The sequence below is a fragment of the Mus caroli genome, chromosome 3, assembly GCF_900094665.2.
Source record: "Mus caroli chromosome 3, CAROLI_EIJ_v1.1, whole genome shotgun sequence".
Classification (NCBI taxonomy): Eukaryota; Metazoa; Chordata; class Mammalia; order Rodentia; family Muridae; genus Mus; species Mus caroli.
The window spans coordinates 17,885,626-17,899,612 of record NC_034572.1 but is presented as its reverse complement, the minus strand read 5'-3'; the positions used below and the strand labels follow the sequence as shown (position 1 = coordinate 17,899,612).

At 39.7% G+C, this 13,987-nt stretch overlaps 1 protein-coding gene across 3 annotated transcripts in view; it reads right to left on the bottom strand.

The window, feature by feature from the left end:
- Positions 1 to 750: 750 nt before the first annotated feature.
- Positions 751 to 13,987, bottom strand: part of Tbl1xr1 (transducin beta like 1 X-linked receptor 1) — a 136,600-nt gene continuing 123,363 nt past the window's right edge. For all 3 annotated transcript variants that reach the window (XM_029475478.1, XM_021157626.2, XM_029475479.1), the window contains 6 exons: positions 8,970 to 9,091; positions 8,747 to 8,821; positions 8,051 to 8,178; positions 7,347 to 7,512; positions 2,375 to 2,476; positions 751 to 1,573 (listed from right to left, as the gene is read on the bottom strand). In XM_029475478.1, the coding sequence (XP_029331338.1) occupies positions 1,547 to 1,573; positions 2,375 to 2,476; positions 7,347 to 7,512; positions 8,051 to 8,178; positions 8,747 to 8,821; positions 8,970 to 9,091 (620 nt within the window). In that variant the 3' untranslated portion in view covers positions 751 to 1,546. The remainder of the gene's footprint in view (positions 1,574 to 2,374; positions 2,477 to 7,346; positions 7,513 to 8,050; positions 8,179 to 8,746; positions 8,822 to 8,969; positions 9,092 to 13,987) is intronic.

Genomic DNA, 13,987 nt, shown 5'->3' with positions numbered 1-13,987 from the left:
GTCTGATTGGATACCTATATCTTTAAAAAAAATACTTGATATAAACAAGAGTAAAAAACATGATATAGTAGTGATTACTGGAAAAAACAGCAGCTTAGATCTACAATGCTTGACCAAATGCAGCTTTGGTGCCGTATATGCAGGCAGAGGGATAGCCCCAGCCACACCTCTCCTAATTTCCCCATCACTGCTACCCAAACATAGCTCAAAGCAAGCCTTTAAAAACTGTTTTCAAAACTAAGGTAGCAAACATTTAGCCATGTAATGGCAGTGTTATATGCTGCTGTAACCTTGCTTTGTAAAAAGAAAACTAACATGAGAGATTTTTAATACTGGAATCTGGTTACATTACATATTTAAGCTTCTATACAGAATGATGGACACTTTGAGAAGCTAATCCTTATCCAGAAATATTTTAATCTCTTAAGAAACAAAGTAAAACAGACAAATGGTAAAATAAAAAATAAAAATAAAAGCTCCAAACTCTGTTGCTCCTTCTCACAATAGTGCACATTTTAACCATAATTTAGTTATGGCTACAAAACATCACAAGATTATTATTTAAAAAAAAAAAAAAAAACTCTTCTTTATGGTATTAAAAAAAAAAAAGGTTGTGCCCTTCTAGTCTTTAATTGGCAGAAATATGTCCCCAAAAAGAAACTATTTTATTTAAGCGCTCTCTCTCCTCTCCTCTCCTCTCCTCTCCTCTCCTCCTCTCTATCCTCTCCTCTCCCTCTCTCTCTCTCTCTCTCTCTCTCTCTCACACACACACACACACACAAAGAACTAAAACAAAAAAACCCAAAACAAAGATAACAAAACACCCTTTGCTGATGTGTCTTAGAGAGTGACATGACGGAAGTCATGTAGTTTCCTATTATTCCAATTCCCTCCATAATATGCACCTATTGAGTATATGCTCTGGGAGCCATCAAATGTACCAAACATCTACCTCTTCCAAAGAATGCAGTAAAATATTTTTAAGAATTTTTTTGTTGTTTAAAAGGTGAAAAAAAAAAAAAAAAGCAAGATAATGATTCACTCCCTTACTTCATGCATCCATAATCTAAACCAAAACAAACTGGGAAGCAAGAACCAACTACTGCCGCAAGCTTTTGTTAAGTCCATGTTCTCTGTACATACAAACTGCGCACTACTGAGGGGAAAAAGAATATAATCCATGGTGTCTGCTGATTCAAAGGGGGAGACAAGGCTGTCATTAATATTCAAAACTGGGTCATGTGTGGTTTGCTCTTATAACGCATATTCCTTCTCTTCTGGTTTTCATATCCAAACTTCTAAACGCTAATTAGGGGCACAGCAGGTTAGATCCCAGCACTTGGTGTGCAGAATTCACAAGCTGGGATGAGACTGTCATCTTCAGGGTACAGCTGTGTTCATATATACTGCATGTATATATTTCTCTTAGATTTGGCTGTAGTGGACTGGCCATGGTTCAAGTGGGACTATAGCAGTATATGGGTCAGGGATAGTCTTGTGGCTATGTACACATTCATAGTCGGTCCATGGCTTCCAACTAGTAACGCTATTTCCGAAGGTCTAAGACACAAACCTGTAAGAGATGACAACAGTCAGCCAGTATTAAGAAATCTACCTTACATTGCAAGCTTAACTTCTATAAAGAATACAATGTAATCTACAATCTAAGATGCAAATTCATAAAATCAAAGTAACAAATCATGGAAAGAAACCTTAACTGAAGGACATCAGGCCACTATGCTGTGATGTGATCACTACCAAGCTACAGTAACTGAGGAAATGCTGCTGAACGTTTTAGGACTTAGTCTTTATAGTCAGTAAAAGGGGGATCGGGAACATACAGAGCAGACTCAGGTCCGAACAGAACACAGGTGTTACAGGTGTTACAGGGTCATCTCAACAAATAGCTCTGCTTTCCTCTCTCCTGCTTTCCCTGATTTACAACGGGAGAGGCAATACTACCTCCCCCCGCCCCCCAACTATCTACTAACAACATCCTGAAGGTCAGTATTAAATATCTCCCCACAGAAATCAGCCTCCATTCTTCATCCTCCAACACTCCGCTACAGAGAGGAGAATTGGGGAAAGGGCTTTAAAAATACCATTTAGCAAGAGATACTTCATTACATTTAATTCCACAAATGGAAGGTTTTCATTGAAAATTGCTCATTACTTGTTTATGAAGACTCTTTGGCAAAGTCACCCCTAAGTTTTACTTATATTATACAAATGTAATGAACATATTTAGCACACAGCCCGGAGAGGGGTGTTGGGAACGGTGTTGATATCTTAACCAAAATTTATTATTTTGTAAAGAACATGACTGTGTACCTAACATGACCCCTTCTCTTTAAAAATTCATGCGCATACTTACCGAACCATCCGAAGCACTGGCTCCAACTTTGTCTCCTGCTGCATTCCAGCAAACTTCAAAAATTCCACCTGTTCCCCTGTAACTGTGAACTAGAGCACCTGTCTAAAATATGAAAAACAGAGCCCTAAGTATCATTATAGAAATCTGTAATGTGGTAAAGGGACTCACGAAACCCCCATCCCTCCTTGAAGATCTCTAAGTAGTTAATAGTTGCTGGAGGAGGAAGAGACATTTTTTTTCAGTTGTGTACCCACTGATAAGTTGCCCATAAGTAACTCTATTCCAACCCCCCAGATGCCGTTAGATGAAGAGAACTAAATAGGAGGAAATTAGTGGGAATGTGACAAGAGAATGGTGGAGGAGGGCTGATCAAGTACACTGTATCATTTTATAAGCATATCATGATGAAACCTCTTATTATGTGTAGTTACCATTCAGTAATTTTTAATTGGAAAAGACAGGGAAGAGAGAAAAAGGTGGAGGAAAGAGAGAACCTACTTAAGAGGATACTATGGAATTACAGCAATCCATAAAGAGTTAGTGTAAATAATTTAAAAGGCAGTATATGGGCTCAAAATAAACTGTCAAAGACAAAAGAATTTATAAATTGAGTCTGAGGATGAGTCAAAAATTTATGATGATGTATTAATTTTCTAGCAATCAGAGGTGGGGCTTGATTTCAAATAACAATATAGGCAGGTTTTAAACCTCCAGAAATAATAATTCTATGGTAACTCTTTCACAGATATTATCAGACTATCCTCAAAAAATGGTTTCAGCACAAACTGCTTTTCTAGTGTTGATGACCATTCCCCACTAGGCTTTTTACCTTCTTTGAAACAATACCTACAATGAACGGTGAATGCAGAATATAAAGCATACTTGTCACCAAGGGACATATGCATTTTGCCAACAGAAAAAAATGCATTGAAAACACGAAGTGTAAAAATTAAGAAAGACATTGTGTTCATGCTGTTTACAGCATGTTGCCTCGGGTAGAGGGACTGGTCCAGAGATAGTCCAAAGAAGATAAAGGAAGGAAAGGTATACATATTCCTCTTGAAAGATGTTACAGAAGTCCTCCAAAAATGTGTCCGGGAATGTTAACAATCCCATTCTCTTAGTTGAATTCCAAGAATAGCTCTTTTTTTCCGTCAACAAATCCAAAACTTTGGCTGCCATCGAACTATATTCAGAGCAGAAATGTACTGTCCTGTGAAACAATAGGGTAGAGGCTATGCAGTGGCAGCTATATAGTACAAAGTGCTTTGGGTAGTTCCTGTTCAAATCCAGCCCAATATCATGTGCACAACACAGATAAAGTGTGATCAGAAATTTGATTGAAATTTGAAAAATTTTTGTCCTTTTTAAGAGTTTTCATGGTTGTAGACTGAAGAAAAAGCCGAGTAGAGCAGCATTAAGTATCTTTGGCTACTGAGGAAAGGAAGGAGCAGCCACCCCGAAGGAAGTGAGTGGGGCAAACCCTATAGACCCGCAGATCTTCCACTGATGGATGAATATGGGGCAAAATAAATGGCCACCTGCTTGCCCAAACTACCTCTCTACCTACCCACCTTTAAGAACAGGTGTCAATCTATCTCTAAGTTCAAACAGAGCAAGAATGAACCCAAACAAGTCTAAGTAGGCAGAACTATGAGAAAGAGGGTTAGTTGGTCACATCATCTGATCTATATGCCCCATCGACTGTCATACCTGCAAGCCAAACATGCACACAAATTACAAACTTGGTTCATGCACTAACAGGAGACCATGAAGGACTCCTAGACAACTGCCTACCAATGTATAAAGATAACTTTCCTTCTAGACCTTATACCATACTGATCAACAACAGAGGGATCACAAAGAAAATCAAGCTTAAATACTGTAGGAAAAAACATCAGAGATCCCAGGGACACTGTATATAAACAATACATAAAGCTATAAATTACTAATGTGCACTCATTTAAAAGAGTGATATAGTAAATTCCCCATGAAGCAGATGGAAAGAAAGACCTCAGTGATCACAGCCAGGACAGAAGAATGCCCAGAATACAGAAAGAACACCAACAAATCCAGAGTGAATGAAGAGCTGGCCAGCACTGTCTACTCCAAACAGAATGTGCTACTCAATACAGAAACTAAGAAAGGGCAAGGGAGTCCTTGTCATCCACCAAATCACAGAAACGTTTGGTAGACTAAGAATTCAGGAAAGAGGAAAAATGAAAGTACAAACTGGGTGGGTTCTCCTGGCAGAAGTTAGTGAACCCATAGCTTCCTTTGTGAGTATCCACAAACAAATACACACATACACATATACAGATATGCAAATACACTTGAACAAATGTCCATACAAGCATTAAAAAAGGTTTGATGCCTTTTTTTTAGAATAGTATATTTCACCAATAACAAAATAAATCAAACCACTTATTTTCAACATGTATAAACTCCTGTGGTTATAAAACAGAAATGATTGGTGCACATCACAATCTTCAAAGGACATGTAGTATATATCGTACTATTCTGTGTATGCACTGGCTATTATGGAAAGTGCTGACAGCTCTTCAACTGAATCAGCAGATAGGAAGTTAAACATTTTACCTGTGTCAATAAAAACAATTAAGCTGAAATCCTTTTGAGAACCAGAAGAAAGATATCTACAAGAAACATGGCAAAATGTCCTTATAAAGTAAATCTGAGACTTATGTTAACCCTATTAATTGTATTTACATTTAGCCTCAGATACACATCACTGTGTTCAGCTTTTTAAAGTTGAACTGGGTATATCAGTGCTCTCTTAGGAAAGGTGAGAAATGGTGGCTTTAAACATGTATTTCATAACTACAGAATTTGCCTGGCATATACTCATAAAGAAAAAAAAATGAAAGAAGAGAGGTAACATACTATCTACGAAGGAAAATTTTTGTTTTAAATCAGGAATAGACCTCTGACCTCAGCACTTGGGGGGTGGGGTCAGAAGGATCTCAAGTGAGACCTTCTTCCCCAAAACCAAAACTATTAACAATCTAATTGAAAAAGGAAAGGACATGATCTGCACAGGGCCTCAAGTGCACAGGAGGAAGCTGCAGGAGCTGATGAATGAGATTATGTGAAGTGAAATCCCATGCACAGCAATCACTGAGCAGAGGAGAGACAGAAAATGGAAATGGGAGAAGATCAGTGCTGATCACTTCAGTCAATAAAGTCAGAATACATTTTTTAAAAAACCCCACCACACAGGTAGCTAATCCAGTCAATAACCCAAAGTGAACCAAAGAAGCAAATGACAAAAGAAACAGATATGGCCAACAAGTGTTTTTCTACATTTTCAAAACCCCTGGCCATCAGAGAAAGGTGAACTGAAACTACTTTGAGCTTCTAATTGCCCCAGACAGAATGGCTGTCTGGAAAAAAGTGCCAACATGCTGGTAGGAGTGCAAACTAGTACAACACTGCAGAATTCACTGTGGAGGGTGCTAGAGTAAGTGACAGAAACAGAGGAGCTGTGCCTCAAGCACACAGATGAAATGAAGGACCCAGTCAACACACCACAGAAACATGTACGCAGCTGTACTATTCAAGATGAGAATCAACAGATGACTAACGAGAGCAGAAGAAACATGCATACACAATGGAATGTTATGTAACCTTAGAGAAAAATTAACCATAGTATTTTACAGGAAAATCGGTAGAACTGGATAGTATTGTTAAGCAAAATATGCCAGACTCAAATGATAAATACGTTTCCTCTCATGAATATACTGCATTAGTTAGCGTTTATTAATGTAGGTTGGAGTGCATGTCATGAAACTAGAGACGGGTTTATGAGAGGGTTTAGAGTGGTCTTAGACAGGAGAGAGGACAGTATAAGGCTGGAACAGCAGCTGGGGGAAGTGAAGGTAAGGGTGGGCAGAGGGTCAGCGAGAGATGCAGGAAACAGGCTTAATAAAAATCAAAGCAGCTGGGTGTGGTGGCATCCGCCTTTAATCCCAGCACTCGGGAGGCAGAGGCAGGCAGACTTCTGAGTTCGAGGCCAGTCTGGTCTACAAAGTGAGTTCCAGGACAGCCAAGGCTACACAGAGAAACCCTGTCTCAAACCACCCCCCACCCCCCAAATCAAAGCACAAAGTGCCATAATGGTGTTCTTTAGTTTAAATGCTAGTTTTTAAAAATAAAATTCAAGAGAATTTTAAAGACTACTTACTGAAGAAGTCAGCCTACTTACTGAAGTACATAAGGATACTCAGCTTCATTTCACATAATAATGTAAGCTTGAACCCTCACTGAACTGGACTTCTGCTGAGTATGAGCCAGAAGCATGGTGCTTTGTGCAGTAAAGATGCAAGAGAGCTAAGAAGAAAAGTCATTGTTGGCCATGAAGGCAAAGATGGCCAAAAGCTCCTCACTATGGCCCGTCCTGAGCCATCAGATATAGAATTTAATGAAAGATACTCAAATATAAATGGTTTAGAGCAAGTAACTCATCAAATAAACTAAAGTGGGAATCTACTACAGAACAGGAAATGGCTGCCTGTAATTAGTATGTACTACACCAACACAGACCTGGGGAACATAGGGCAGTTCACAGGGCACAAAAGCTATATATAAAAGTGAGAGCAAAAGCAACAAACTGGCCTATTTGGGGGCAGCTTCTTGCCATCCCTGAAAAGGCAGCCAACCAAGTGTTAAGTCACTAAAGAGATCTTGTCCTTTAACCTCAAGAAAGGTTAAGTTCACTGTAAGCTTCATTTCAAATATACTATGCTGCTCAAGTAAAAAAGACATCTATTTCTAAATTGACTTTGCACATAAAATGTAACTTTCAGTCAGTGTGGATTCAGCTATAAAATGCCCCAAAGTACTCTTAGATTCTTAAAACTAAGCATTACATTGATATCACATAAAGAAAAACAAAAATATAAGCAAATAGGTAAATGCTTCGTTAGTAAGTGCAGCTTAAATTAATGGGACATACCTGTGTGTTCCAGATGTGCACACATTTGTCAAAAGAACCACTTGCCAGATACCTGCCATCAGGACTAAAAGCCACACTGTACACGGGCTCTTGATGTTTTGTCAAAGTATGGATGCAAATCCCTCTGTCTACGTCCCATAACCTAACTGTAGAATCAAAGGATGCACTAAAAAATGGAAAAGGAAAATAATTTTATAAGCAATCAAATACTCTCTTGGCCTTGCCCCTAGCCTCCCACATTCTGCCCATCCTAACAGGCTAGCAAATTAAACGGCTAAAATTCAAATAGTGTGGAAACTGGGAGGGAAACATGAAAAGGACTGAAGGCCCTGGCCCCTGCCCAGTAATGTTACTCCCAACAATCCTGGTTGGTCCTTGGTTCTGAATCTCAAAAAAAAAAAAAAAATAAATAAATAAAAGAAAGGTTGCTGATGGACTTTTATTATCCTATGCCCAAATGATCTGCTGTTAACTGAAATAGAGTCTCACTATAGAGCCCATGTTGATTTCAGGCACACTGACTTAAGTGCAGGATTTTAAGTGTGTGTCAATATGCAAAACCTAACTATTGGGTTTTATTCATATTGGATTTTATATCAATAGATACAAAAAAGCATTAAGTCCTGAAATTCTAATATTAAAAACCCATGTTTAAAGTTTCCCACTGAAATATATCCCCCTCAAGAGTGAAACAGACACATCACCTTGCTAGCATAAGGTTGGCATTTGGATTATTTGTCCCTGGTCCTGTTGGACTCCACTTAATAGTATAAATTTCTTTATTATGTGCTTGCAAATCATGGACACAGTTGTCTTGCTTCATACTCCAGATCTAAATCAAAAGAAAAAATGTGGTAGTTTTCTGTACAACAGATACTTTTAAAAGCCTAAAGTAAACAAACAAAAAATACCACACAGCCAAACATCAAGAGAATAACAACAAAGAAATGTAAGAGTAAATAATAATAATAATAATAATAAATAAATGGGGAGAAAAAAAGAAATGTAAGAGTAGTTGAATGAATGAATATTTGATCCAAATATTCCTGATTGCAAAACTTGAAGGCTGAGTGGACTAAGTCATCTCAATATTTACAACGTCCTTGAACTAGGTAGGTAGGTAGGGTTCCAGTAACTCGGCAAGGGGAATGCAGGAGGGGGGTTGGCGGCGAGTGGGGGGAGGGATGTGTGAAGCCCCTTGTTCAGTTCCCAACACACAAATACAAACACCAAAGACAACTGGAAGTCACACTCTTTAAATGCAGTAACAGCTAAGTAACAGTGCCTTGTAGCTCAGGTGTTTACAAGTCCTAGGAAATGAAGCTGACCCATCCATTTCTAAAACTCTGCTTTTGTTTTCAAGCTTTGGGCACTGGCGAGCTTACCACTATGTGAATTACCTTCAATGTCATGTCATCTGAACAGGAGGCTAGCAGATTGCCAGTTGGGTCCCATTTGATAGCATTTACTTCATTCTAAAAACAACAGTAAATATTTATATTTTCATTTTATACAACGGGCTGCTACTTGATATTTAATATACAGACTTAAAAACTATTTGGAAATATTACTTGATATTATTCACTCAAAATATCCATTTATAGAAGGGGAAAGACTTCTTACCGTGTGGCCCTGGAATGTTTTGATAGGTCTGTCTTGTCCTAATTTGCAGACGTGAATGCACATATCTGTACTACAAGATGCAAAGGTGTTGTTGCTCTGCCAGTCAACATCCAATGCTGGGGCTAGAAAGGAACACAGGTGGGGTTTTGCATTGAGCACACATGTGTTACCCAGGAGCTTTAGCTCTGAAGCATATTTTAAGCAGTACTTAAAAGATTTTACTTTTCTTTCTTTCATTCATTCATTCATTCATTCATTCATTCATGCACTGGAGTTTTGCTTGCATGTATGTCAGATGCCTTGGAATTGGAATTACTGAGAAATTGTGAACTGCCACATGGGTGCTAGGAATTAGACCTGGACCCTCTGGAAAAACAGCTGGCTCTCTTCTCTTATCCACTGAGTCATCTCTCTAGCTCCTACTTCAACTTTGAGAGAGAGAGAGAGAGAGAGAGAGAGAGAGAGAGAGAGAGAGAGAGAGAGACACTCATGCTATGAACTGGAACCTTGGTTTCTCTTTTGTATAACCAAAAAAAAAAAAAAAAAAAAATTCAAACCTGGTGATTAACTCTTTATTTCTATTTTATTTGCCTGTGCATGTGTAATGGACAGAAAACTCTGGTTCTACCACTGAGTTACTGAACCTACTAGCAAGGTGAGCCTTCATTTAGAGGCTGGGGTTAACACCCCACCTCTGAACTTCACTTAGTACTTGAGGATGCTGTCAAGACCAATCAAGAAGCTGTATGCTGACAGGATGCTACAAACTACAAGTCAGATAAATAGATCAAAGACATCCCCATTGTCAACAACAATGAATATTATTGACAAAAACACTTTCTTTTTAAAAATTCTTGTAAGTTCCTCTGTAAGAAAAATTAAATGACTCTTAGAAAAAGTTTAAAATCTCAAATGTCCAAAATTGGCTAGTACGCTGCCTGATTTTACCTCAGAGGATTAGATATTTCTTTCCCTTACAATCAGCTGCAGCACTGGTTCTGTGCTATTAGCCTCATAGATTAAATCAAGGGTAGCAAGTGCCTGGGTTGAGTGTGAGTGAACACATACATGGAGAACACTGTCTTCACACTCCAGTCAGCTGTGGTGAAGGAGCTTCACTGGGGAAAACTAGGACATTTAGACTCAGTCTAAGTACAACACATTAGCATGGTCTACAGCACTAGAGAAAGCTACTTTCTGAACCCTGGTAAGGCTGTCAACCCCACTTAGAGACAGGGAGAAACAGGACAGTGAAGGATGCTTTCTTTCCCCAGTTGCTTTTCTGGGATGTTTCCTAAACCTATCACTAGGTATATACTACTAGGTATATAACTTCCAGAACGATGCGACCTGCATTAGCCAGCAGCTGTGCCCACTCTGGTCGGCAGCATGTGCCTGTTGGGAAATATTTGGTGCCTCCATTGTGAAGCTAGCTGTTCTGTTCACTTTATATGCCCTCAGGTTCACCCCAACCATGAGGCTAACTCTCACAACCTCCCCTTTCCAGATTCTTGGGCTTCTTAGTCCTGAGCTTGCTTCACAGAGAGGGAAACAGAAGCCCAAAATGAGTGGGAGGGGACACACTGTTCCTGCCCCTAGAGCAACCTGGGTTTCTCAATGGTCCCTGCTGTTGCTAGGCAACCTCTTCCCAGTGGTTCAGGTTCCAACTGGACTGGAAGCATCTTCCATCTCTCTGGTCTTTCCTTCAGTTGTTCTTCTCTGGGTGAGCTCACTGCCTCTAATGTTTCCTCTTCCCAACACTGCTACAATGATTTCTTTCTGCTTTAGTCCCTTTCTTGAATTCCCAAGTATAGACTGTCTTCCTGCCAAAATCCTGATTCAGTAAACACTGCAAAATTAACATAAAATATCACTAATATTAAGAAGTAGAAAATAAGGGAGGATGAGGAGGAGGCTGGAAATTTTGATTCTTTTAGAAAATAGAAAATTATACCAAAAAAAAAAAAAAAAAAAAGAATATGAAGAAGGTCAAACATCTGACATGACCTCTAAAAGCCTGAGTAGTCTCCAAACTTGAGAGGAGGCTGACAAATCACAAGACACACTAAAACAGACATATCATGGATTCAGGGAAAAAAAGGAAATTGTATCCTGTAGACAGGCAGGACTCCCTCCACTGGGAGTCCCTACCCACAAAACCTTTGACTCAAAATCTGTCCTGCCCTACAAGAAGTGCAGAGATATAGATAGATCAGAGAAGCAGGGAATGACTAATCAATGACTGACCCAAATTGAGACCCATCTCATGGGCAAGAACCTGACACTACTGATACTCTGTTATGCTTGCAGACAGGAGCCTAGCATAATTGTCCTCTGAAAGGCTCCAGCCAGCAGATGACTGAAACAGATGCAGAGAGTCACAGCCAAACATTGGGTAGAGCTCTGGGAGTCTTGTAGAAGAGTTCAGCAAAGGATTGAGGTACCTGGAGGGGATAGATACTCCATAGCAAACCCAAAAGAGTCAAATAACCAGGACCCATAGTAGTTCTCAGAATCTGAAGCACCAAACATAGAACATACATGGGCTGGACCTAGGCACCTAACACACATGTAGCAGATATGCAGCGTGGTGTTCGTGTGGGTTCCCCAACAACTGGAACCGGGGAACCCTAACTGCTGCCTGCCTGTGGATCCTGCTCCCCTAAGCGAGCTGCCTTGTCTGGCCTCAGTGGGAGAGGATATACCTACTCCCGCAGTGACCTGATGTGGCTGGGTGGCTTGGTGCTCAATGGGGGTTGTTACGTAGAGGGAGCGGTGCCCCCTTCTCAGAGAAGAGGAAGAGAAAACCTCTCTCTAAAGCAGAGAGGGGCTGTGTGTGTGTCTGTGGGGCAGTGATTGGGATGTAAAGTGAACAAATAAATTAATGGAAAGAAAATAATAATAATAAAAAAATCAGTAGGACATGGGAAGGATCTTTGCATGACATGTTTCTTAAGGTTTTACTGTGAACAGACACCATGACCAAGGCAACTCTTACAAGGACAACATTTAATTGAGACTGGCTTATAGGATCAGAGATTCAGTCCATTTTCATCAAGATGGCTACATTACAGCATCCAGGATTACATGGTGCAGGAGGAACTGAGTGTTCTACATCTTCATCCAAAGGCTGCTAGAATACTGACTTCCCAGCAGCTAGGATGAGAGTCTTAAGCTCACACCCACAGTGACTACTCCAACAGGGCCACACCTTCAAAGAGTGCCACTACTGGGCCAAGCATATACAAACCATCAAAACATGGAAACCAATTAACATGCTATTAATTGTGAAGATTGTACGCGAGAGACGAAATTCTAAACGTAAACTTAAGATGTTTCTGGATTTTTCAATCTTCTAGGCAAACTAGCCTGATGAAAAAAAGAATGAAATGAATTGTGAAATATTCAAAATAAAGAAGAACTTCAGCTAGGAATGCTAGACTGAATATTACCATAAAAGAGCCTGCCATGTTCCTGCCCCCGGCAACTCAGGAAACACTAGGGAACAGTCCTAAGCCAGGCCCGGCAGTGTACGTCCTTCAGGACTACAAACCTAACCCAAAATGTGCCCAACACATGGAAGGCCTGTTTATTAGTATGGTCACATTTTATACACGTAGGGGAAGCTACAAAAAGTAATCTCCCAGTGTGGTACATTTTAAAACTTGTAGAGCTAAAATGAAAAGTTCTCTCTTCTGATTTTTTTAAGAAGTTCATTTAGATTCTATAATTTTGAAAAGAATAATTTATTATTAGTATTTTCTTTTTTTTTATTTCTTTTTTTTAATTTTTAATATTTTTATTACATATTTTCCTCAATTACATTTCCAATGCTATCCCAAAAGTCCCCCATAGCGCCCCCCACTTCCCTACCCACCCATTCCCATTCTTTTGGCCCTGGCATTCCCCTATATTGGGGCATATAAAGTTTGCAAGTCCAATGGGCCTCTCTTTCCATTGATGGCCGACTAGGCCATCTTTCCATACATATGCAGCTAGAGACAAGAGCTCCGGGGTTCTGGTTAGTACATCATGTTGTTCCAACAATAGGGTTGCAGATCCCTTTAGCTCCTTGGGTACTTTCTCTAGCTTCTCCATTGGGAGCCCTGTGATACATCCAATAGCTGACTGTGAACATCCACTCCTGTGTTTGCTAGGCCCCAGCATCGTCTCACAAGAGACAGCTATATTTGGGTCCTTTCAGCAAAATCTTGCTAGTGTATGCAATGGTGTCAGCGTTTAGAAGCTGATTATGGGATGGATCCCTGGATACGGCAGTCTCTAAATGGTCCATCCTTTCATCACAGCTACGAACTTTGTCTCTGTAACTCCTTCCCTGGGTGTTTTGTTCCCAATTCTAAGAAGGGGCACAGTGTCCACACTTTGGTCTTCATTCTTCTTGAGTTTCATGCGTTTANCAAATTGTATCTTATATCTTGGGTATCCTAAGTTTTGGGCTAATATCCACTTATCAGTGAATACATATTGTGTGAGTTCTTTTGTGATTGTGTTACTTCACTCAAGATGATGCCCTCCAGGGCATATTTCTTAATTTTCTCTTTGACAATTAACTGGCATTTTTAATGACTTTACTGAGATGTAATTCACCCATTTTAAGTGTTTCCGTCAACGGTATTCAGAGAATTTCATTAGTTTTAAATTTTGGGACCAAATACACTATGGTGGTTGAATAAGAATGCCCCCCACCATAGGCTCAAATATTTGAATACAGAATCAACCAGGAAGTTGAACTCTTTGAAAGGATTAGACCATGTAGCACTGTTGGAGAAAGTGTGTCGCTGGGCTTGGGCTCTGAGGTGTCAAAAGCCCCTGTTAGTTCCTGTTAGTTCCTGTTTTTCTCTAGGCCCATGGATCAGGGAGGGTGTGACTCTAAGCTACTTCTCTAGCACCACACTTGCCTACAACCATGCTTCATATCACAGTAACTGGCTAAACCTCTGAAACTGTAAGCAAGACCCCAATTAAATGCTTTATTTTTTTAAAAGTTGCCTAGGTCA